This window comes from Heliangelus exortis, chromosome 2 (assembly GCF_036169615.1).
Source record: "Heliangelus exortis chromosome 2, bHelExo1.hap1, whole genome shotgun sequence".
NCBI lineage: Eukaryota > Metazoa > Chordata > Aves > Apodiformes > Trochilidae > Heliangelus > Heliangelus exortis.
The window spans coordinates 37510493-37536282 of NC_092423.1; the positions used below are offsets into that span (position 1 = coordinate 37510493).

Genomic DNA, 25790 nt, shown 5'->3' on the forward strand with positions numbered 1-25790 from the left:
GATGGAATAAGTGATTGTGCATATCTGTGGATATGGGCCTCATCTCAACAATGGGATATGTAGCAGAATATACAGGAATAGTAGAAATATTCTTTTTTATCACCTCTGGAGGCAGAGAACATCATTTCAGACTTGTTTTTGTAGCTTTGTCAGTGTCTGTTTAGTACAGTAGAACAGTGAATTCTGTAAAGCATTGCTCATTACAGCAGCACTCTCTCCTCACTAATCAGAATTTCCATGCATGGAAGAACACGTTGAAATGACTACGTAATGGGACAGTATTAATTGTTTTATGGGCCCCCATGCTGTTTAAAAATTCAGTGACCTAAATAGAAAAAGTGTTTTACTTCCATTGGTGATACTAGAACATTGAATTGTTGCTGGGGGGGAGATTTCAATTGGAGGAATGCTGGGACATGATAGACCCACATTTCCCCTGACCCTCCTTAAAGCTTAGTAGTCTGCAGAGTAATCTGAGTAATCACTTGATAGAGCACATTGTGCTGTGTCTGAGTTCTTTCTATCTGGTAGATATTTTGTTCTTAGCAAATTTAGGATTATCTTAAGTATTGTGTGGGTATGTTTTCTATAGTCATAGAGGAGATTTGGGTGATTTCTTACTACCATACCTAGTGGAGTTTCAGTGAAGACAACGAGCATTGCCATTAGTCCACAGCTGTACTGTTATGTGCTCTGACCCTATATGATCTCACAAAAGCAGACAGCTGTAGTTAATATTTAGATAGAAAACCTTAAAAGCATAGAGAAAAGATACTGAAGTAAATGTTTTGAAGGTACCTTGTTGCTTATGCAGTCCAATCTGATGGCATCTCAAGGAACAGTACTTCGCTCATATAGAGCTTTGCTGTTTCATTGCTTGAAGAACTCTGGCTACCAGTTCTGATCAGATGTATTGTTCCCTAGTGACAGTGTTCAAGAGGGGAATTCCAAATGCAATCCTACCTTGCAGTTCAGCTTCAACATGGAAATTATCACCTTCATTTAATTTTATACCTGTTCCATGTTATAGACAGTTGTGTGTTATGTTATTCCTGGGTAGCAAAGGAACCTGAGACAATTAGACTGGAGAAGGGCAATGTGGATAATCAAATAGATTGTCTTTAGAAATCTGCACCAAGTGCATTTTAAAGTAAAGTAAGCAGAGTAAATATGAAAACCCAATCTTGATTGTACTGTGGTTTTGCATTTACAACTGCATTGACAGCAATTTTGTAGCTTATTTTGCTGTCCTTTGCAAGATGTTATTAAAGTTGTCATGTGAGGGTACTCACTTGACCACCATCTTCCTTAGTTTCTAATACTGTCATTTTAAGTTATACTTATGTCCTTGTAAGGTACTTACATGTGCTTAGTGAGGCTTGGATCTACTTTTTTTCTGCTGCACCTTACTCTTCTTTATCTGTCCTCTGAGATACAGCTTTAGCATATCTGAACCAATGAGACTGCAGGTGTCTTTATCTGAGCCCTTGAATTCTTCTGTCTGTTGTTTCACTAATTTCCTTGCTTTCTCAAAGCTTCCCCTTTTCAAGTTTAGCACATTAGTTATCAAAGCAGCTTTTGGTCATTCAATCCAGTGAAGGTTATTTTATATGATGATTTCTCTTTAAATTAATTGATTTTCAGCTTGAAGAAGGAAAATGCGAGGGCAAGAGACACCAGATATGTAACAGTTGTTTTAAAGGACAAAAATAATTGGACACTGAGAATATTAATGCTTGGATAAAGGGACTAGAACTAAACCGCAGGGAGAAAGATGAAAGGTAGACATTAGAAGAAAATTCTCTTTGTAAGAAAATCAGAAATTGCTTTGGGAAGTCATCACTTGTGATGTGTTTATTTGGCCTTCTCTTAAGGCCTAGGATGAGAGAAGTAAAACTCATTGTCCAATTCCTCAAGCAGATTTCAACCCCGTTTTTGTGTTTCTTGTTGTCTGTGACAGATGTGTGAATATGTCTTTTGGATTATTTGTAGTCAAAGGAATCTGCTAACTGAAACATCTGGACATAACTTGGCTGTCATTATCAAGTGGTTTTTTTTCTTTCAGTCTGGTTCTGAGAAGGCAATGTTTCCTGTAATTTTATTGTTCTAGGCAGTGTATGCTGCTCTGTGCAGTGACACAACTAAAAATTCCACATACAGCTCTGTCTAGAAGGATTTTCAGTGCAGACTTTCAGTAACACATTCACAGAAAGTTTACCATTTTTTTTCTTACAAAGGGAGAGTAAAGATTGGAAGATATTTCCACAGTTGGCAGCAATTCATGATATTTCAATACCGATGCTCATGTCATGTGTTTTCCCTATCATCTATGTTGGGTTTTTTTTAACTTTGTATTTTGTAAGCATTTTATACCCTTCTGAGGCAATGCTTGGAATGTAAAGATGTGGTATGGATATGTGCTCAAGAGTACTTTCATTTTCTCTGAACGTCACATTTGCAATTTTATGTATGTATTTATAGGAACATTTTTCTGCAGTAAGTCCTTCCCTTATGATTAAGTGCAGGGGGAAAAAAATCATCCTAAAGTAATAATAACAGCAAAAACTGCATTGAGATTGTGCTGTTATAAACTGAAATACTCTTGTGCATTACTGTTGGCCTATTTGAAGGACATCTTTGCTGGTAAATGAATAATTGCACATTTGATGCATCAAATGCATAGTTCCAGTTACTGTTGAATAGTTCTACCATAAGATTGCTTGTGGTTTAAGAAAAATTGCTCACAGTTAAAATTGTACAGAAATTTCCGTGAAACTCACAAGCTTTTTAAATGTATTGTCTTGTAATGGAATGTATAAACCTACAGCTATTTTCTCTCAAGAAGCAAACATGAATTAAAGAGTCACTGAGTCATTTTAGAGTTGGATGGGAAAAGAGTTAGGACCCAGGCTTGTTGCTGAAGATGGGTGCTGTCACCATCCTCTTGAGAATGATAATCCTAAGGACATAACTGAGTGAGGGGGCATCATCGAGATGTCACTCACAGCTGCCAGTGATTAGGAGCAGCTCTGTTGAAAAGTCCTGCTTGACTTGTCAGTGCCAGCATCTCTTGCAGAACTGCAGAGATACAATTTAAAAGAGGAAGCAGGGAAGAAAGTAAAAGGAATGTCTCTTTTGGTTTGGTTTAGTTTTTTCCTTCCCAGTTTTGTTTTATCACTGTTACTGGTTGTAAGTAAACATAGTGGTTTTGTTTTGTTTTGTTTTCTAGAGTAAAGATGGGAAAACACCTTTACACATGACAGCAATCCATGGTAGATTTTCAAGATCTCAAACCATCATTCAAAATGGTAAAAAAAGGGAGGGAGAAGTTTTGTCATCAGTTTTCATCTATTACAAGTATCTTCCTTCTCTTGTAATTGATAACAATGTATTGAATGTTTTTTTGAACAGCCAATGTCTGGTAATAGTTCTGGCAATGGTGGAATCTGGTTTATCTGCTTACGAAGTTTGAAAATTTACATTGAAAACTGTGTTGTTTTTTATCAGAATGCAGGAAAATATATTAATTTCTTTCCCATAACATGGTTGCTGAAAGTTTGTTTCATATGGTTGTCTAGTAAAATGCTGCTTTCTGTTTTGCTTATTTTTAATACTAAATACCACTGAAAGCTGTATAGATTTTAAATCCAAAGTAGTAATTAATGAACAGTTAGCAATGTTACTTAAATTGTCATTAATGCTATTCTTCTAACAAACATATCATCTGTGTACCTATGTACATTCTTAGCAATTACTTTTTATTATAGGAGCTGAAATAGACTGTGAAGATAAGAATGGAAATACTCCTTTGCACATAGCAGCTAGATATGGCCATGAGCTATTAATCAACACTCTGATTACGAGTGGTGCTGACACTGCAAAGTAGGTAACTTCACTGACACGAATCCAAGCTGAGAGAATTTAGAAATGTATTTATTAATTTAACATGAGTAGCATGATTTTTTTAATCTTCAAGTTGAAATAAGAAATACTTTGTGTATTATCCTGTACTGAACTTTTAAGTAGCTACTCAGTACATCTCAGTTTGTACAAAAGGAAAGAGGAGTAGATTTCCCTCTGATGTATTTAAACTAAGAGCTGTGAAAGTTTTAACAAGCTGTTACACTGACTTAAAGCATCCTTATAGCTTGTAAGGAAGCATTTAACATGGGAAGTTTTCCTGTGGCTCAGTATTCTAATTAATTGGTTTGCTGAACCCACAGTGCACGTGCAGTTTGGCACACAATCATGTTTGTTTTATTTTAATTGTAATGAAACTGTGATACCTGATTATGGTGTATCTTAGGCGGGGTATACATGGGATGTTTCCTCTCCATTTGGCAGCATTAAGTGGATTTTCAGACTGCTGCAGAAAGCTCCTTTCATCAGGTAGGATATTCTTTAAAAATCTTGTGGCTCCTTTGTACTTTGCTTTTTTTTTTTTTTCATAAGTAGCTTTTAATTAAGTCTTAATTTAGTAATATATAAAAATCTTTCTAGTTTACTACTGGGGCCAGTGCTTGTATTTTTAATGAGCAGTACGTAGTTAAAATTAATTCAAACTTTTACAGAAGCAGGTTTTTTTTTTAAATAGCAATCAAAATTAAAATAATGCATCTGTAACTTTTTAAATTTTGTGTTTGTGTGTTTTGAGCTTGTGTTGAGGTGTGGTGATTGCATTAGACCATAATGCAACTTCAAGGAGAAAGACTTAAGTTCTCTTAAATGACTTAATGAATCCTCCAGTTCCCTTCCACAAAGTCTTTAGCTCAATACATACAGGGCTGTTTCTTTAGTGGGCACCTAATAGCTCCAAAGACTCTGTGGACTGCAACATTAAGGCACTGTTGCACTGTGGTGCTTTTATTGTTAATTAAATGCAACCTGAATTGCACTTTGTTTTCACTGTTTGATTCCTCCATGAAGTTGCAGGGTTAGTGCTTTCCTTCGTGTCCTGAGTCTTCTCTGGTGTGAATTCAGAGCTCTTTGAACCATTGCAATTCTGAGAAAGCAGATTTGTCTGAAAGATTGTGGAAGCTTCTGGAACAGAAATAAAAAAAAAAAAATCTTAAATGGTTCAAGTGGGGAGAAAAGGGTTGGGGAAAAGGAAGAGTAAGATGTTGCTTCCCTAGGTTTATATTGTTTGCTAGGGAAGCCTGGGAGGAGAACTAAAGGAGTAGAATTCAAATTACTGGTAAGGCTTTTTGTTTCACTGTCGTGTCATGGACAATCTTGCAAGGATTTGCTCCAGGAAAGAACTGTCCTATCAAAATGAAAAATACTCTTGGCTTTTTCCTGCACATGGTGCTGTGCTGGCTGTGCCCTTGCTGGAGGTTCAGTGTGGCAAAGGACTCCCCATGGAAGACTTGCAAGTGGTTTCTGTGACTTTTACATAGAGTTTCACAAACTCAGATGTAAATCCAGCCTGGAGCTGGTCAGGATTTGGAAGACTATATTCAGATTTCAGACTGGAAAGACTAGATACTGCTACCAGCTTCTCAGTACATGCTTTTGGTGTGAGAATTGGTATCTGCAGACTGTGTGCTGTTTTGGTTTTCATTTATGTGAATTAAGAATCTCCTGAAAAAAAATGTAATTAATCTCTTTGCCTTGTCCCAGTAATGAGTGACATTTAAATAGTTGTGTTAGAAAAGCAGCCTAGGGATGTGGAAAGGCATCAAAGACTATTTTTCAAATTAGATTGGCAAGATATCTTAAATTGCATGCTGTATGTTCCTGCCTATTGAAATGGAGTAGGAGAATATAGTGGCACATACAGAGCCTGTGTTTGGGAGGATGTGGAGTTGGAAAACAGTCTTAAATAGTAGTACTCTTGAATGACACATCCTGTGTTGTTCACTACTTATTGTTGTTGAAAAAAAATGGCATTCCCAGTGCCAACGCTGGGAGATGTAATGAATGAGTACATAAGTTTGCTATACAAGAGCAAGACTCTTAGAAGAATATATTATTTTACTCAAGCTAAAAATGTAGCTTTGAAACCTGATGTCAGAGTAGGTGGCTAGAAAGGCAATTGCACAGCTGGTTTGTAATCTCAAATTTGAAGTTCTGTAGGTTGCATATTTTGGAAGAAGAAAACAATGACGTTTGCTAAGGGGCTATGTACAGCCTTCACTCCAGCTTAACAGAGTTCTTCCTCTGAGACTGAAGAGCCAAACTCAGTGATCAAATTGAAGTAGCTTCTGGGTTTAGTAATGCTGACATCCTTCTCTCTATTAAAAAGCATATCTGCATGACACTGGTAAATCCTAGCAGAGTCTTAAATTTTCTGTTACTAAATATATTTTATATTCAATGCTAAATGACACAGAAGTGTTAGCAGACAAATAGAATAGGATGGAATACAGCCTCTTACCTCAGTGCAACTAATTGTGTTTTATCCCTTTCAGTTTTACTTGCATGCTTGTTTTTAAAAATCTTACCAATAGCAAGGACGTGTTTCAAATGAAGTAAATTTTCAGTGCTGAAGTGTTTTTTGCAAATAGCTGTGAGGTTTGCTTAGCAAGCGTTACTTGGGAAGAGTAGCTGGGTGCTGTTGTGTGACAGGTGGTGTTACATGATTTTACAAAATATTTCATTTGTAGGTTTTGACATTGACACACCAGATGACTTTGGCAGGACTTGTCTTCATGCAGCTGCAGCTGGAGGGTATGTAAAAAAACATTCTTGCTTTCATATTTTGGGTTATTTTTTCAAGTGCTGATCATGCCTGGTTTTTATTATTTCTTCTGTGTTCTTTTTCCCCTCTCCCCTTGGAATTCATGTAAACATGAGCATAATTTCAAAATTTATTATATCTGCAGACAACAAAAATTCAATTAAATATTCAGGTTAATAAGTAATTATTGGAGCACAGTGTCCAAGCATCATTAGCATTACCTTAGATTTATGCTTGGGGATGAACTGAATTTTATTTTAAATTTCCATGGATGATGATACAATTTTTATAATTTAACCCCATGCAAAGATGGCCTGCCCAGCTAAGATCACTGCAGGACATGAAGTGGAGAACAGCAACATTGGGAAATATGGTTTTACCATAACCATAAACAAAAGATAAATCCACCTAAATTAAAAGCCATAATTAAATTCCAGAGTTTAGGTGGATGAAGTGGTCAGAACTACTTGCTCATCACTTGGGTTGTGATCCATATTGATTATTGTTATTGTATTGTAGGTTTTCTATAGCAGCTACTCAAAATTGTCTGGAAGAACTGGGTAATAAATTTCATGATACACTTTGTGGGACACAAGAACTCCATGATTCTGATATTTTCATTTTTTTGTTTCAGTGTTGTTTAAGTAATACTGTTACGTATTCATTCTGAATAAGTCAAACAATACTTGATGGATACATCCTTGTTGCAAATTATTAAGGTTAAGATGCTATCTTTTCATATGAAAACACATAATTTGTGACACATTCCCTCATTCATCTCCAGCTTAGAGAAGTTACTATAATACTGTTTAAACTATAAGCAGTATTTTACATCTACTAAGATAGTGTTTAAACTGTAAGCAGTAGTGTACGTCTGTTATAGTGATCATGATGTATTGAAAATTAATTAGACTAAAAAGTAAAATATTTATGTTGCAGCTTATATTTGCTCTTAAAAATATACATAAAATCTTTCCTTTGTACTGAAATCCTGGTAGCAAACAGCATGTCACTCGCAAGTGTTACTGTTTGTTTGCTTTAAAGAACTGAAATTTTTATTAATTAGGTTCATGTATATGTGCTTTTATGCATGCCATTTGAGATCAATAAAATTTCTATATTGAAATAATTAGTATTCTTTCCTGGTTTGGTCCTGCAATTATGAAATATATTTTACATATAAAATATATTTATTATCAATTTTGTATGATAGTTCATTGCAATTAAAAATAACATGAAATGTGTGTGTAGCTCTTCTGATATTTGTAGAGGCCAATATTAAGGCAATAAAATTTGCAGTCACAAGTAACATTAAATTAATTTAATAGGAATTTGGAGTGCCTAAATCTTCTGCTAAATACTGGTGCAGACTTCAACAAAAAGGACAGATTTGGAAGGTAAGACATTATTATAGAGTTGTATATTGTAAAGGGCTGTTAAACGTATTACAGAAGTAACATATTGCTGTGTAGCCAAGGCTTTATGTTCCAGTTTTAAATGTTTTTCAGAATATGAGCCTTTTAATAGACTGTGCTTCAGCATATGTTACCAAAGTTGCAAACATATTTTCTTTATTGTGTTAAGTAGGTGTTTAGTCTTGTTCTTAAAGACTGAGTTCCATATTCAACTGTAATTTCTGTGAACCTTTTCTGCTTACAACCTAAAGATGATTGTTGCTTCCATCCAAGAACATCAGTGAGGTTTTCTGAATAATATATTAGTCAAATATAGAAACCTTTTGCTATTTCTAAGATTTCTTTTTTAAAAAAATCTATTACATTGCTATAACTACTTCATATTTTTCCTTTCATTATATCCCTCCCTTCCTCTTTCCTTGTTTGTGCTCTGAACTCGTTTGGAATTACATTAATTTCTATTTATAGTATAGGAATATTTAAGTTTAGATGGCACGATCAGAGCTTGTATAAAATCTCATATCACATCATGGAAAATATGATTTTCCAGGATGTGAAGGACTTCAGGAGAATGTTATAGATAGAAAGCTGTATTTTGCTTTAAATTCCACTTCCATTCTTTCCTGAGAAAGGAAGAACTATTTGTCATAACTTTTGTCACTGAAAGTTTCGGGGTTTTTTGTTTGTTTGTTTGCCTTGGTTTTTGGTTTATATGTAATGTTTCCAAAGCAATTACTTCAGGAAAGGGAAAAGATTAAAATAATGGAGATAAATGGAGAAAAATATTTCTAAGGTAGAGGAAAGAGTGAGGACGCTTTAAAGTGCCTGACTAACTGAGATATTTGTGGTAGCAATCACTTTTTAAAAATAGAAAGTGGATTTCTGAGTCATCTTGGTCCTTTTGAAATTTTATCTGATCTGGTTTATTCAGAGAATTGTCTGTGTGTTTGAAGCAGTAATAAGTTCTTCTGAGCCTATAGATCAGTACTAATGTTTCAAATGTTTTTAAACGTAGACAAGCTAAATTTTTAAAAATTTCTTTATAAGTGTCTCAGCTGTGTTTGTATCATTAAAAATAAGTAAACAATGCTTTTCTCTCTTAAACAAAATTCTGATCTGTCAAACATCTTCTTGTTAATGGTTGTGTTTGATTTTGACCTTGTTTATTTGCTCTGCAGTTCTTGAATTTGTCCATATTTTTCCTTGTGGCTTGAAATTACTTATGAAAAAAGATTTTGAATGTAAATTTGATTTTCCTCTATATGTTTACACAAGGAGATTCATATAAAGCTTCCTTTAATACAATGTTTGTGCATATTTGGGCTGGTAAATAGATCCCCAAGTTACTGTTCTACATTATTAAATATCCCCTAGAAAATATCCCCCTTTATTTTTTTTTTAATGGTGCATTCTTTGCCACAAATACTTGTTTAAAAAATGTAAGGAGGCTTTAAGCTGCATTTTATTTTGCTTTTTCTGTCTCTATAATATTATTTTATTGTTATTTACCATTGTACTTTTTATTTAAATGTGTACTAAAGAACTCCACTCCATTATGCTGCTGCCAATTGTAATTATCAGTGCCTGTTTGCCCTGGTGGGATCTGGAGCTAGTGTGAATGACCTTGATGAGAGGGGTTGTACACCTCTGCACTATGCAGCTGCATCAGACACAGATGGAAAGTAAGTGACATGTTTTGTAGCCTTGCTCTTGAGAAACACTTGAGCTGTGAATTTCGTGTATGTTCTGCCTTGAAATTTGCCAAGTGCATTTTTTAATGTTCTTTTAGAATTGACAGTTTATTACGTATTTAAAACAAATACGTCGCGACTGTTTCTGAGGAAAAAAAAGAACAATTGTAAAATGTGTTGTACTTTTTGGTTGTGTTCTTTAATGCAGATGTCCCTAATTCAGGAATCCATTGGGAATGGAGTTTTTAATCCCACTGCTCTGTAGTGGTCAAATAAATATTGTTTGTAGGCAATGACAGTCATGACCAGTGAGGTCACTTTGCTTTAAAATAAAATTCTAATGAAGGATTGCGTGTTTTATAGAGGGTTCTTAGTATTAATTAAAAATTAACTGTAAAACTGGACCGTGAATTACATTAGGCCTACGTCAGGGTAGAAATTATCTTGGCATTTCAATATAAGATGCTTTATCCATTTGGTGTTTATTAGACTGTTCATGGTGGCATTACAAGCCTCTTGTTAGTGTAATTTTTATTTTTTTTTTTATTAATCACTTTTATTAATGAAAAGCATCCAGAAACTTCCATAAATCCATAAATGTTTTGTGTGTTTAACTCATAGCAATATTTAACATAGTCAATAATGATTTGAATGCTTTACAAGCAAAGCTTATATAGAGAGCACAAAATTAATGAGGTTCATTAAGCTCCAAGCACAGCATATATTTAGAAGAGCTCAGAAGTGTTCCACTTGCATGTGCACACACTCATGTAGAGGGTCTGAAACGTGCAGTTGTGCAGCATCCATTGCATTTCAAAGGTGTGCATTGACACCTCCACTGGAAAAGTGTGTTTAGTGCTGGATCATCTTGGGTTAGTACAGCACCTTTTAAAAAGTGAGATAGTAATAAAACGGGGTGGCATATACCTTACAGATGGGGTTTTGAAGGATAAATAAAGAGTACTTTCATGGCCATTTAACTAATACTTAAAGCACATGCCTTTTTTTTTTTAATGTTAAGCCAAATTTCAAAACTTAGGTATCTGCTGCTTTTTACATACACTTTCCCTGCTACAGTTTGCTGGAATAATTCTACTTTAATTGCCCTCTTACAAGTTGAGCTAGGATTAATTTTAGCTTCACAGTTGCTCTGAAAACCTCCAAACTATAATGGTTCTTCAGATGACATAGTTTTGCCATCTGCCTTACAAAAGGCATGAGCGAGAATGATGATGCCAATACTGCAGAGCTTTGAGAAATAACTCAAAGAATTGTCTCTGGGACCCACATGAAATTGCCCTTCTGATTAACAGTTGGCTCTCTGGAAGATAAAATGCAAAGCAGAATGGCCTGAGGAGAAGCTTTTTTATATGGATGCAGCAAGATGATGAGTAACAGCTGGAAAACGAGTGCTGCTCAGGTCATATTTGGAATAAGAATGAAGCTAAAAATTATTACTGAGTTGGAATATAAAGCCTAGTGAAAAAAATGTTAGTAAATTATTGATCCAGAAAAAACAAAAAAATGTATCTGCATTTTTTTAGAGATTTTCAAAGACAGATTTTGGGGACAAGCATGTGTTGGTTGAAAATTATTTTCTGGTTTGATCGTGTTAGGAAATGTTTCTTCTGTATATTTAACAAATGCTTCTGATCTGGTACAAGCACCAGTCAAGCTTCATTTTGACAAGACTAGAGACAAGAAACATGACTGCAGAACAAGATAAACTAAGCAGCATCTGTGAGGAGAAAAAACCACACTCTTTCTGTGTTAGAATTATTTAGTAGTTCACCAGTAAATAGATGGAAAACTATTTTTAACTTACCTGGGCCTCCAGAAAGTTTGATTAATCTTATTTGAAAGAGGCCTGTTGAGGACAGTTAAGTATGCAAAAGATGCAAAGTTAATCTCTTTCCTAGATGAGAAGAAACAGCAGAAATAATTTGATTTTGGACTCAGAAGAATTGAGTGTTCAAGAACTTTTGGTAGATTTTGCATCCTGCAGTGTATTTCTTGCATTGGGTTTTTTGTGAGCATACAAATCTAGAAAGTACATGAATATAAAAATTTAGGTAGCCAAGGCCAGTGCAGTTTAACATTTATTAATGATCCATAAACGTTAATACAATATCATTGATTTAAATTAACAAAGTTAGGTGACTGGAAAACTAAATGTAGGAACAGTAATTCCCACTCAATGAGACAAAATAACTTGTCTTTGGATTCTCAGAAATCTCATCCCATTTAAACCCAAGTGTAAACTTGCAAGCACAGATGCTGTTAAAGAAATCCAGGCATTTGTTTACTGAGCAATTAAAACCCAAATTAGTTGTTTAAAAGCATAGAGGGGCTTTACAGGCAGCGTTTTATTAGGTACAGTGTTTTATTGTTCTTTACATTTTGTTACATATGTTACTCTAAAACTGGAGAATTTTCATCCTTACTACCTGTACAAATAATTTTTCCCTTTCTGCTGGGCATAAAATTAAATTATGAAAGTGCACCTTGGTATTGCTCCTTCTTCTCAACCCTGTAATGAGACAGGGTACTACATAATTAGGCACTTCCTTGCATTAGTGTTCACTTACCTGGTTTGTTACTTCTCACCTTAATCTGGAAAAGCAAATATCTGGTCTTCAATACATCAAATTGCTGTTGTTGCTGAGTTTATCAGGCCTGAGACCCAGTACCTCTGTCTTACTCATTTTGAAATGTGCTTTTTTTTTTTTTTTTAATGCATTTCATCACAGCAGGTACTGGGTCTCATTCAGATGGTGGAACTTGCACTGTTCCATCTGCTGACTCCAGACCTCTCCTTGGAAGAGCTTACAGAGCATTCTGATCTTGCAGGGTGATGCTCTCTTCCCTCAGGGGATGGATGCTTTTGTAGGATTTGTGCCTGTATTTTTCAAGCTCTGAATGGTCTCTGGGCTTTTGAATGATCAAGTTTCTACTTTTAAAGGCATTGGATCAGAGGTCGTGTTAGGATTCCTGCCTCTTTAATCTAAACCTCCAGTGTCCTCTGCCAAATTTTTCAGGTGATGTCACATTAGAGACATATCATGAAACTACAAATGTTGAAATTTACTGTAACCCAGTTTCCTATGAGATAAATGGGAACTAAAGCCCTTATATTGTCAGTGTATCTAACTGGCACATTTGTCACTATTTATAAGGGGAACCTGTGAGACCTTCAGAAAAACTGCTTATAAAGAGGAAAGATTCCAAGTTGGATTTTACAAGATAAATTTTTTATTACCGAAAAACTTGCAAAAGCAGTAGCCTTTATATTAACAAAGGTAACTGCAATTGCATTAGCTAGGAGGAAAATAGCCATGGAATGCTACTTTTCACCAAGTCTCATAATTCAGAGGATGTAGGATGTCTGCAGAGAAGGATTCTTTCAAATTTTGGAAGCTTTGTGATTGACCTTAATACTTGTAATGAGTTAGGTGTTCTTTAGTCCTGGCCAATACTGTGCATTAAATCAGTCTTTGTGTGTGCTGTATTCTGTTTTCCAATTAAACTGGAACAATTGATGTCTTAGCATAAAATTGAAGTTTAACATTTAGCTACATGGTTGCATATGTCTATTTAGGTGCCTGGAATATTTGCTAAGAAATGATGCCAACCCGGGGATCCGAGACAAACAAGGATACAATGCAGTTCATTATTCAGCTGCCTATGGGCATCGCTTGTGTCTCGAGCTGGTAAGAAAATGTCATAGATGATGTCATAGATGAAAGCTCTTGCAGGGTGTGATGCAGAGGCCGGGGGATTTCTCCACCTTGGTTCTTCATCTGTAAGCTGGGTCTGTCGTGTCTTTCAGCACCTCTTATGATAAATAGTTAAGCACTTGGTACTCTTAAAACAGGGGCCAGGTGAGGAGATAAGACGCTGGATACTGTCTCAAAAAAAACAGTGCATTCTGAGATGAAGAGATAAGTGCTTGGGCACGTGGGATATTGGTTTTCTCTTGTTTCTTAGCTTAGAGTACACTGCTCAATTTTTATCTTGGGGCTGAAATAAAATAACCACAGGTTATCCCACTGAGAAATGTTATTTCCCAAGTGTGATCTGAATGACTTAAAATGTAGGGAAAAGCTTATAAAGTAAGGGTACCTTTTAAAATAGTTCATGTAGTTACAGTAACTAATGGCCACATAGCAGTATTTTAGATAATAAAGGTAGTTTTATATGAATACCTTTGCAGAAATGTGTATGCTATTTGATATTCTCCTCTCTGTGTTCTGCAACTTAGTATTTTATACAAATTATACTTTTATATTTGAATTTATTCAAACATGAGTTCTGTATGTTTTTATTTCCAGATTGCAAGTGAAACGCCTCTAGATGTTGTAAGTGTGTGTTATTTCTCACTGCTGAAGTACTATTGTACAGGAAAGGGGAACATGTAATTTTAAAAATACTGCTTATTTTCAGACTTATTTGACCATTTCTTCATCATATAGATGTATTATTTAATTTCAATTACAATTCAGATTTAATTCAGAATTAAATTCAGAATTTTTAAATTAGATTTTTTTAATTAAGAATTTTTAAAATTCAGAATTTAAATTCAGAATTTTAAAATTCAGAATTTTTTAAATTTAAGCCTTTGTTTTACTTAACCATTCATATCTCTGTGTTCTAAAAGTATGATAATGAAAACTGATAGAGATCTGAATGTGAGTGGTGTTCTTCAGATGCTGAATATTTTAACTTGTGTGCTAAATTAATTATGGTCTTGAAAAAGACACAAAACTTTAGAACATGCCTGAAAGTAGCAAATAGAAATGTGTATACATAGATATGCTAATTCTGTTTTATAATGCTTTTGCCTTTTTGGGTCCATTTTTTGTGCTTTGAGAAATCAGTCCTGTCTTCTGACTTTTAATGCTGCCTTCTGGCTTTTAATACTGTCTTCTTTCTGACTTTTCACCTAGTTTAGATGCTTACCTGTTTCTTGTTGGGGTCTTTTCCTACTGCAACTATTGTTACCTCTCCTTGTCTTACCTTTGTATGCTTTTCAGCTACATTACCTCATATGGCTAGATCAAGGAAAATATTAATTTTAGATTAGTTTCTGATTTTATTATTAAAGAATCATAGAATCGTTTTGGCTGGAAAAGACCCTTGTGATCATCAGGCTCAGCTATTAACCTGTCACTGCCACAACCATGTTCCTAAGCATTGTTAAATCCCAAATTAAACTTCTTGGGAGATTATTATGGAGGAGGGGTTGTAGTCATTGAATTCAAACTCTTTAAAAGTTTGGAGGAGATACAATATTCCTAAAGAAATTATAGTCCCTGTGTTCTTCTTACTGTTTTCTTCCTTTATTTTTCAATGTGTATAGTGGGAACTTGTAGCAATTAGTGCTGAATGCACTAATTTAAAAGTGAGGGGTTTTTTGCACTCACTCTGACTTTCTCTCTCTGCTAAGCTGATGGAAACATCAGGTACTGACATGCTGAATGATACAGACAACAGAGCACCAATAAGCCCACTGCATCTAGCTGTGAGTATTTCATTCTTTAGTGATGATTGTTCATCTAATTGCAAGCAGTTGTTCACAAAGTTTTATTCATTCTTGATTTTATAAAAATAGGTTGCTAACAGTAAATGAAACACAAAAATATATACTATGTTCCTGAATGAGCTATATAGGGCAGTTTTTGTCTTTCAGTTGAAAATTGTCTTCACAGAAGAGCTTTCATTTTGAATCTTCTAATTAACATCTATATTTATACTAATTTATACTAATGGAACTTTTAGAAGACTTGTGCTAGAAGTAATTATGACTTTTTTATCATCATCATCATCATCATCATGATTTTTTTACCCTCATAATTGTTTACTATGAGAAGTGTTTGTCCTTCATACAGTAGGAAAGATTTGCACAGAGTAGTGTAGAAGGCCTGACTAAAATGTCTGCACAAATATACTCTACAGAGTAACCAACTCACCAGGTACTTTTTATTTTTTCACTGGACTTCAAGCCATTCAAAAACCACAGTGTCCTTCCTGCAAATAGCTTAAGTCTCATGAAGTACATACATACATAGGTGTGTGTGTGTATATATATATATATATCTCCAAAGTAAGAAGTAATCTTGAATACTAGTAAATAAAAGCAGTTAGAAGAGGCTGTTCCTAGAAATGAGTTCTGTCTGAGAGCAGAAGTTTTGTATGCAGAAGTATAAGGTAAAACTTAGTATGGAAATCATAAAACCATAGCTGTAGATGTTTATTTTCATTAACAATGAAACTTTGACACTTTGTCTTCATAGGTACTTGCAGAGTATTCTTATGCTGCTGTTTTTATCTCTGTGTAGTCATTCTGGTTGATCTCTTAACTGATTTATGCCCCAAGTCCCTTCTGTTTTATCAGTTATGTTAACTGTAGCTTTTGTATTATTTTTGCTTGCAAATTTTACTGGCTTTTGTTATTTAAATACTGTATTTAAAAAGCTAACAGTAATTTGTTACATTTCCATATGTTCCTCACTTGAAATAATCTGAGGGTGATATAATTGTGACATATAAAGCAATGAAAGTGTTTGAGTTTTCGGTACCAGTATTCATAATACTGGTAGTTATACAAATGGGAGACAGGTGATTTTCTAAATGTAATTTTAATTGCTGACTGAAAGGATAAAATTGAAAAAAACCCACCAACCTTCTTACTAGAACTGTGAGGCTTTTTTAAAGAAGCTGCAACTCTTTGTAAGTATTTGTGTGCTGCTTCTGTAGCTCTTCCACATGTTATAACAAAAATGCTGTCTTTAGAGTTTCGTTTATGTTATTCCAATAAGAAGGGAAAAAAGATAAAGGATGGGAAAACTTAAGACTTTTCTTATTCTTGTAGGCCTATCATGGCCACCATCAAGCTCTGGAAGTGCTGGTACAGTCATTGCTGGACCTTGATGTGAGGAATAACAACGGAAGGACACCACTGGATCTTGCTGCCTTTAAGGGACATGTGGAATGTGTAGATGTGCTCATTAATCAGGGAGCATCAATCTTGGTGAAAGATTATGTTGTAAAGAGGACACCAATACATGCTGCAGGTATGTGCTACCACTAACTTCTAAAATTTTGGCTTTTGAAGTGGATCATCTTCATGTTTATAAGTCTTTAATGTTCTAAGAAATGGTATTTAGGAATAAACAATGACTTCTAAGGTGTGTGTGCTCACAGCCCAGAAAGCCAGCTGTAGTCTGGGCTGCATCTGAAGTAGCTTGGCCAGCAGGTGGGGGGATGTGATTTTGCCCCTCTTCTCTCTTTTGAGACCTCAGCTGGAGTCCTGTGCCCAGTTCTGGGGTCCTCAGCACATGAAAGACATGGACCTGGTGGAGTGGGTCCATGGTGGGGGGTCTAAAGGTGATCAGAGAGCTGGAGCACCTCTGCTATCAGGAAAAGCTGAGAGCTGTAGTAAGGTGGGGGTTGGTCTCTCTTCCCTAGTAACAACTTACAGGATAAGAAGAAATGGCCTCAAGTTATACCAGGGCAGGTTTAGATAGGATATTAGAAGAAACCTCTTGAGTGAAAAGGTTGTCAGACACTGGAACAGGCTGCCCACAGGGGTGGTTGAGTCACCATCCCTGGAGGTGTTTAAAAGACAGGTAGATGTGGTGCTTGGGGACACAGTAGAGTTAGGTCCATGGTTGGACTCGGTGATCTTACAGGTCTTGTCCAACCAGAATGATTCTGTGATTCTGAGTTGGGGCTCTTCAGCCTAGAGAAGAGAAGGCTCTGGGGAGACATTACTCCAATCTTTCATTATTTAAAGGGGTTAAAAAAAAAAGATGGGGACAAGCGTTTTATCAGGACCTGTGGCAATAAGACAAGGGCTAATGGTTTTAAACTAAAACCAGGTAGATTGAGGATAGATATAAGGAAGACTTTTTTTATGATGAGGGTGGTGAAACACTGGCACAGATTGCCTGTAGAGGTGGGGGGTGCCCCATCCCTGGAAACGTTCAAGGTCAGGTTGGACAGGGCTCTGAGCAACATGATGTAGTTAAAGCTGTCCCTGCTCACTGGCAGGGGTGTTGGTCTAGATAACCTTGAAAGATCCCTCCCGAACTCTAAACCATGTTATGATTCTTAGGTATATGCTACACTGAGAAAAGGGTAACAGAGCAGTTGGAGGTTGAAACCAGTATTAACCCAATAAATAATTTTGGCTGGCATGTTACTGTTTCATTTCTCATCTTTCACAGAGCCCAAACTGTAGGCCCAAATTTAGATATGATAATTGTGTTGCTTGTCTTGGCAGTAAAATACTTCTAAAAATGACAGGAGTTTTGGAGAATTTTGTCAGTTTGAGAAGAGACTTGAAAATTATACTCCATTTTTTTTTTCCAAGGATTTAAATGACTCCTGACTGGTTATTAAAGTAACAGCAAACCTTTACAAGATTGTCTCACTGTGTTTCCTAGAAAACTTCTATAAACCTAAATTTCTTAGCATTCATACTATAATCTTTTTTTCCCTCTCTTTTAAAATAGTTTTATTTAAATAGTTTACAGTTGTAGTGTTACAGAAGTGTTGCAGTAAAAAGAGTATTATGTATAAAACATCATCACTCTATGATTTGTCGTGCATGAGTACAAGATGTAGTCTTCTATTTGATTTAGTTTATCCTAACTTCTCTTATCATTTTCAGCTAGAAAGCTATGAATTATCACTGTTCTTATGTGAACTGAATGTTATGTGCAGCTGTATGTCAGAAATAATATCCACTCCAACAAGCAGTCATTTATCTTTCATGTGTTGTATTTAAATGTGATTTTTCAATTTTTTGTGTCTTTTCTTTTTCCTTTTTTTTTTTTTTTCTATCCACTTGGTTAACTACATCCATGCAATACGTTTCCTTCCCCTTTTTTTTTTTAAATGAGTTTTCAGTTACTATATAACTATGCACAATACATTTGTTAACAAAATCTGTGTATAATTGTCTAGGTATGTGTTTACCTGTGCCTTAAAAGAAGCAAAGTTATGCTAATTACTATAGTTAATAATTCCTTTTTTCTGGATGCTGTATGAGCATATATTCCAGTTATGGTTAATCTGTGCAAATTTATAGGTAAAAACCAAATACTTGCTGACAATTGGCAGCTGGAATTGATTACTGTTACTGCTATACAGCTGAGAATGCCTGATTTCTGAAATAGTTTTTATCATTCAAATTTTTTTGTTTTAGTTTGTTACAATGGTAAAGCTGTATAGTGGGTCCTCAACATAACAGGCTTTAGTCTGAGCAGTTACTGTTGTATTTGAGCTGTATACTCCAAAGCAGTTAATGCAAACCTTGTATTTTCATGGTGTTTTGCAGCTACAAATGGTCACTCGGAATGTTTGCGGCTGTTGATAGGAAATGCAGAACCACAGAACGCAGTGGACATTCAAGATGGAAATGGACAGTGAGTTTAAATTATACACATAATGTTCATCACAATTTACTATGTTTTATAAATGTACATTTATAAACCTTAAGTATTTTACATTCTGGATTTTTAATTTTTTACTTTAATGAGAGATCATATGTGGACAAATGCACCTGTGCATTTTGCAATAAACATAGCGTTGGCGATGAAAACTGTTCTTCTGCAGTTGGGAGGGAACAATAATGGGTCTTATTCCCAGATGCTGGCAAAATGGGTTGTAGTAATTTAGTTGGGACTTCGGAACTAGGGGATATTGATATGTTTTCTTGAATCTAAAAAGCAAACATGAGTGGCATTCTGGGACTAATGTGGTGCTAGAGATTACTGATGGTGTAAATTTTAACAGCATTGTCCAGAAGGATAATAGTAGTTCTGTTTCAGCTGAGTGCTAGTTTGTTAAATTCCCATGTAGATTACACTTGATTTGACTCTCTGCTTAGGACTCCTCTGATGCTGTCAGTTCTCAATGGGCACACAGACTGCGTTTATTCACTCCTGAACAAAGGAGCAAATGTAGATGCCAAAGATAAGTGGGGAAGGACCGCGTTACATAGAGGGGTAAGAGATTATTATGCCTTCTGTCCTTTCCAGTTTTGCACATAGTAACCTCAAATACAGACTGTATTTCAAATACGTACAAAATATGTAGTGTCAATGAATTCTTCATTTTTCTTATCTTGCTGTTCTTAGTTTTTTATTAACTTTTTTGGTTGCTTCAAAAGAGCTAGCTCTTGCCTGTTTGATACATACCCTCACAATTCTTTTGAATTTCTAAGAGTCTCTTAATCTTCCTGTGAAGTGTTAACAGAAGTCCCAGAGTACAGATTTTGTTCTGTGGTGGGAGTAGTGTTAATGGGAGGGAGAAAAGTGTGATTCATGCTATATGCGAAATATTTTTTTTGTAGTCACTGCCAGATCAGACAATTGAACAAGCCCTAGAGAGTAGCAGTTCATTCTGTGTAATTCCAAGAAATTATTCTGGCTTAATATTATAATATATTGCTGTTTTTCCAACAGAATGGTTGTTACCAAGAATAAAAGTAAAAAACATGCTTATTTTGTTACTACTTACAAATGTAACAAACTGCCTAAAGTTTGCTTGCTTTAGTTGTACCCCTTAGCTTATTATGTACATAAATATTTACAAACTTGCCATTTGCTCTCTCTCTCCCAGGCAGTTACCGGGCATGAGGAATGTGTGGAAGCTCTGCTTCAACATGGTGCTAAATCCTTATTACGAGACTGTAGGGGACGAACCCCTATACACTTGTCAGCTGCATGTGGACATATAGGTGTGCTAGGAGCTCTCCTGCAGTCAGCTACATCTGTGGATGCAGTACCTGCAATAGCAGACAATCACGGCTACACATCACTGCATTGGGCCTGCTATAATGGTAAAATATATTTCAGTTAATATACTGGCCTAAACACATGTGTTGATGTCAAGGTAGAAGTTATTACTACTTAGAATATGAAGTCCATCCTCTTTTAGTTACTTTTAGTCCATGTGACAGAATGACAGACACAAGATCTTGGGGGGGGGAAATGCATTAACAACTAATACATAGTATCAAGTGTTTACTCTTGTACTGCATATTCATTACAAACCACCCTCTTAGTTTTATTCCTTAAGGAGAAAGAAATTCAGCATAGGACCTGTGAATTTAAATATGCCTCACATCCTAAAAAAACAACCTTCACAGAGTCTTGAAGGGAATGGTTTCAAATTAAATCTTTTTTTAGACTTGCTTCAAATCAACTTTGATAGGCATAGGAAGCTAAAGTATATAAAAAAGATTCAATAATTTTTTCTTCGCTAATACTTATTTTGGATTTGGGGGTGAGAGAGACCTTAAAAGGTAGGAAACCCATTCTGCTCCTTTGCTAAAGGTTTTGCTCTGTGTGTTCATTTCCAACATAGTAAGAGGTTCTTACTTCACCTCTGAGTCAGATGGTAGAGACAGGTAAAGAAGAGTTTAGAGCTTTGCTTTACCAATTATTTTGAAAGTAATAATTAAACTGTCTTCACAGCTGAAGTAACTGGATAACACACTGGTAATTGTAATTGTAATAACATCCCTTTAGCACAATCTTAAAATTAAACTCTTACAGCATGGTCCATTTCCAGAGTGACCACAGTCTCTGAATAAAGCATAACTGAGATAAGCGTGGTCTGTAGAATCAAAATTTGGCAGGACTTGTGAAAATGCAAATCTTCAGACATCAGTGAATGTTGAACTAAGATTCTCTGCATATCTGCATCAAAGATCAAACAGATAGTTACAGTTTTTAGCTGCCCATACAGCAGAAGGCTATAGAATTTTGAATATAATAGGATTGGTTGAATATGGGTTTTTTAAGCTTTTGTTATGAGTATCAGCTTGGTTTTTTGGGGGGTGTAGCAAGCTAGTGCAACAAAAATAACCTTTGATTGGTGAAAAACTTTTCATGTAGACCTAACAGGTGAATGTACGGAAGAGTTTGAAACATGGATGTGTAAAGAAGTAAATTAAGTGTTCTGGAAGTTCTTGAGACAACATGAGATACTCACAAAATTTACTGTTAAATGTTAATTTGATGTTCAGGATTCTAAAGATGTCTTTGTTCCTAAATGCAGCCCTATCAAATACAATCAGTGTGTCTTTGCAGCTTTCAAAGAAAATATTGCTTATCCTAATTTAGATACATATTTTTATAATTCATAAATAGACCTTTTCCCTCTTTTTTAATACCTACCTCTTACATTTGCTTTAGGTCATGACAGTTGTGTAGAGCTCCTCCTGGAACAGGAAGTTTTCCAGAAAATGGAAGGAAATTCTTTCAGTCCGTTGCATTGTGCTGTGTAAGGAAGCGCAAAATTATTCTTCTTAGATTTCATTACTGTATTTAACAAAAGATTTATCATTGTGTAAATAACAGCCTGTTTAATTCGTTATAGGATAAATGACAATGAAGGTGCAGCAGAAATGTTAATTGATACACTAGGTGCTGGTATTGTAAATTCAACAGATTCAAAAGGAAGGTAAGAGTCTAAATGCACGGTGGAAGAATGCAATGTAATAGAATGTTTTTAATAAATTCTTTAATAATATGGGGGTTTTGCATTTCTTTACAGGGGTAGAAATAATTTTTAAATTTTTTTCAAAAGCTGTTGTTTTTCAGTAAACAAATTGGCTTTTTATTACATAGGCAAGTTTGAACATGTTTTAAATAGTATCACTTTGTGGATAGTATTTTATGCTGCTTTTGGTTTTTTTCTGAATCAAATTGTATCTCCATTGTAAACAATACAATGAGAATCATTTGAAACTTGGAGGTGACTTTCTAAAGGCAGCAGTCACAACTCCAGCAATACTGATTTCACAGGGTGAGTGGGAGGGCCTGCCCAGTCTTTTGTATCTGCAGGATCACAGTCAGGATGAACTTTGAATGAAGTGGAAAGCTTGGCTGAACATGGCCATAATGTCTTTTGATTTCTTGTAGAACCCCTCTTCATGCAGCAGCTTTTACAGATCACGTTGAGTGTCTACAGCTTCTGCTCAGCCACAATGCTCAAGTAAATGCTGTAGATTCTTCTGGGAAAACACCTCTAATGATGGCTGCAGAAAATGGACAGACGAATACAGTTGGTAAAGAGAAAGCTTTATATATTTCATCTCTTTGGTTTGTTAATCTTTCCATGGGCAAATTTGCCTTATAGTTAATGTTCTTGTGGATATATTTTGTCAAAATTGTGTTTTCATTTTGCAGAAATGTAAGCCACTAAGACTTGAAGGAATATGCTTTTAGCTAATAGAAATTTTTATTTCCCCAGAGGTGCTGGTTAGCAGTGCTAAAGCTGATCTGACTTTGCAAGACAGTTCTAAGAACACAGCACTCCATTTGGCATGCAGCAAGGTGTGTGTCTAGAATGATTTATCAGTGTGGAGCTTTGTTTGCAAGTATGAACTTGTTACTTTGAAAAGGCATTCAAAGCAATTTTTGAAGAATATTTGTTATGTGACATGTTTGTTCTCTGTTAAGGGTCATGAAACTAGTGCCTTGTTAATACTGGAGAAGATTACAGATAGAAACCTCATCAATGCCACCAATGCAGCCTTGCAAACGTACGTATCAGCAGGGAGTGTGTTTTACAGATGAGTTTCTGGAGTGTATCTTGCTGAAAGAGGAATATTTTTCAGAATTTTTTTTCCAAATTAGTTGAATTTTAATTGCTTAATAAGTATCAAGAGTTAAATCAACTAGAAGTGAAATGGTGTTTTGCTCATACAAGTTGTACTTTTAGCTAGGTGAAAAGGATGATAAATTTTACAGAATTGTGATTCATGGAATCTTGGGTGGAATTACTGCAAGCCACTGAGACTACCTGTAAACCACTATTTTGCTGCTTTACAGAGTATCCAGTTTTTCAATTAAAATTCACTGCAGTTAAGAACTTGTTTGACACAAACTAAGACTTTTGTTCTGAAAGCTAGCTAATAAAAAAAAACAGATCTAGCTAAGTATGCTTTTGTTCTTCAGCATGCTTTCTGTTAGCAAAAGACACCTGTTCCTACTGGGATGGAAGACTGTGTTTTCTATTAAATATTATGGAGGACACAGTATTATTTATGCTTCCTGAAGGTCTTCTTTTAAGTAGGATTGAGCCCAAACATAAGGAAAACTTAAAAAGGAGCAGCATGACATACTAGGGAATATGTATCAAGTTAAGCTTTAAAACTATTCTTCCTTTTTTCTGTCCCTTTAAAGAATATGTTTGTGTTGTAGGCAGTATTTGACACCTCATATGTAGCCGAGTTATGACACAAATTGTTAGACTGCTTTAATAATGTTATCATAGACCATTTAGAAAATAAACAAGGGAACTTTTAAGCAACTTGCATATTTCTCTGGCCTTACATCCCTTCTGAAATCTCTCATGGTCAAACTACTACAGTTCTTTCAACTGTTCCCTCATCTCTTTTCTGGCTTGAAGTGGGGAATGTCTTGAGAAAAGGAAAAGCAGAAATGAGATGGGCACAGAAGTGGGGAAGTACCCTATCACAGGCTCCTGTAATTTCCTGTGCCTTGGTTCATGCAGCCTGACCAAGAGATGTCATGGGGAAGAATAGGAACCTATTTGCAGCTCCATGAAATGTTTAGCTAAATCACAAGATTTTAATATTTGTTTAAAGTACTATTGGTTTGGTAAATGTTTTTTAGGAATGAAAGTGACTTACTAAAGAGCTTAAGCAATGTCCTACTTTGTGGCAAAAGAAGCATTAAAATTATTGCCCTCTATATTAAAATTCTTTTACTCGGATTTTTCAGGGTATCTGTGGTGTGCAGTAGTTCTTGAATTTCAATGTTTTAAAATAAGAACCACAGATACAGTTGCTTCTATTTGTATCTTTGTATTTCTGGTCTTTAAGTAAGGCAGTTGTTTCCAAATCAAAATCTAGTTCACAGTTCATTCATTTTGAGATTCTTAGAATTATTTTAATTAAGGACAGCCTAAAGCAGAAGGGATGTAAGCTGATTGTTCTGCTTCCTGCTGAGTGGTGGGGGGGTTTTATTCAAGCCAGTAGGAACCAATTTTGAAAAACTGTTGCATTTGAAAAAGACACAATTAGAATATTTGAAGTAAAGCTACATTTGATAGATCAAGTCCCTTCAAAACAGTTATGGTTAGTGGTTTGAGGTTCTGTAAAACCATCTGCTTTCTCTATGCAGGATAATGTAAGAAAAATTTCTTTATCTCTAATCCCAGTGGAACATAGTGGTTTCTAAAAGACAGATTGATGCTTCTGCATCTCTTATAAGCATTTACATGCAATTAAGTTACTACCATTCTGCTGTAAGTATTCCAATGGTTATTGCCAGTGGTAGGCAGTAACTCTGAGATGTGATGATACCTGTTAGAACAATTCAGTGAAGGCTTCATCAGCAGCAGGGTACTAGGTATTTCTAACTTTTTAACATGATAAACTTCATAAGCAGGCAGGTCTTTTGTAGTAGCTACTTCCTCACTGTGTGGTGCCATAAAAAGAAGAAAATGCACAATTGTACAATTTATTTGCAATAAGAAAAGAGATTTGTTGCTTTTCCTACCTTAGCAGTTGTATCTACAGAATTTATGTAATGTTAAATAAAAGACCAGTACAATACTTCAATAATCATTTAACTAGATGCAAGCTGCATATCTTATTATCTTGTTCTGAGGCTTATATACAAGTTTGCTTGTCTTCACAGACCTCTGCATGTTGCTGCTCGGAATGGACTAACGGTTGTAGTACAAGAACTTTTAGGGAAGGGAGCAAGTGTGCTTGCTGTAGATGAAAATGGTAAGAAAAATTTAACTTATGTTTCCCTGTAAGGAACTGTGGTTTTAAACTCAGCTCACTTAAGAGCAACAAACTTTTGGAAATTTCATACCAACTTTGCAGTAAGGTCCCCCATAGAAAAAAAATGCTAGTGATGGGTCATTAAAGCAAAGCAGCAGAGATATAAGGGGAGTGAAAAAGGATCATGCAGGTTATGGCATGTAAATTTTGGTTGGCATTTGTAGTTT

At 35.3% G+C, this 25790-nt stretch overlaps 1 protein-coding gene across 2 annotated transcripts in view; it reads left to right on the forward strand.

Moving 5' to 3' along the window:
• The window catches only part of ANKRD28 (ankyrin repeat domain 28), a 118740-nt gene that overhangs the window by 86212 nt on the left and 6738 nt on the right, over nt 1–25790 (forward strand). For both annotated transcript variants that reach the window (XM_071735563.1, XM_071735562.1), the window contains exons 9-27: nt 3230–3308; nt 3768–3882; nt 4307–4389; nt 6606–6669; nt 8008–8076; nt 9636–9776; nt 13384–13495; nt 14117–14143; nt 15232–15306; nt 16657–16858; nt 19129–19216; nt 19681–19798; nt 20415–20634; nt 21995–22082; nt 22179–22262; nt 22724–22869; nt 23055–23137; nt 23264–23346; nt 25472–25563. In XM_071735563.1, coding sequence (XP_071591664.1) covers nt 3230–3308; nt 3768–3882; nt 4307–4389; nt 6606–6669; nt 8008–8076; nt 9636–9776; nt 13384–13495; nt 14117–14143; nt 15232–15306; nt 16657–16858; nt 19129–19216; nt 19681–19798; nt 20415–20634; nt 21995–22082; nt 22179–22262; nt 22724–22869; nt 23055–23137; nt 23264–23346; nt 25472–25563 — 1969 coding nt within the window. The remainder of the gene's footprint in view (nt 1–3229; nt 3309–3767; nt 3883–4306; nt 4390–6605; nt 6670–8007; nt 8077–9635; nt 9777–13383; nt 13496–14116; nt 14144–15231; nt 15307–16656; nt 16859–19128; nt 19217–19680; nt 19799–20414; nt 20635–21994; nt 22083–22178; nt 22263–22723; nt 22870–23054; nt 23138–23263; nt 23347–25471; nt 25564–25790) is intronic.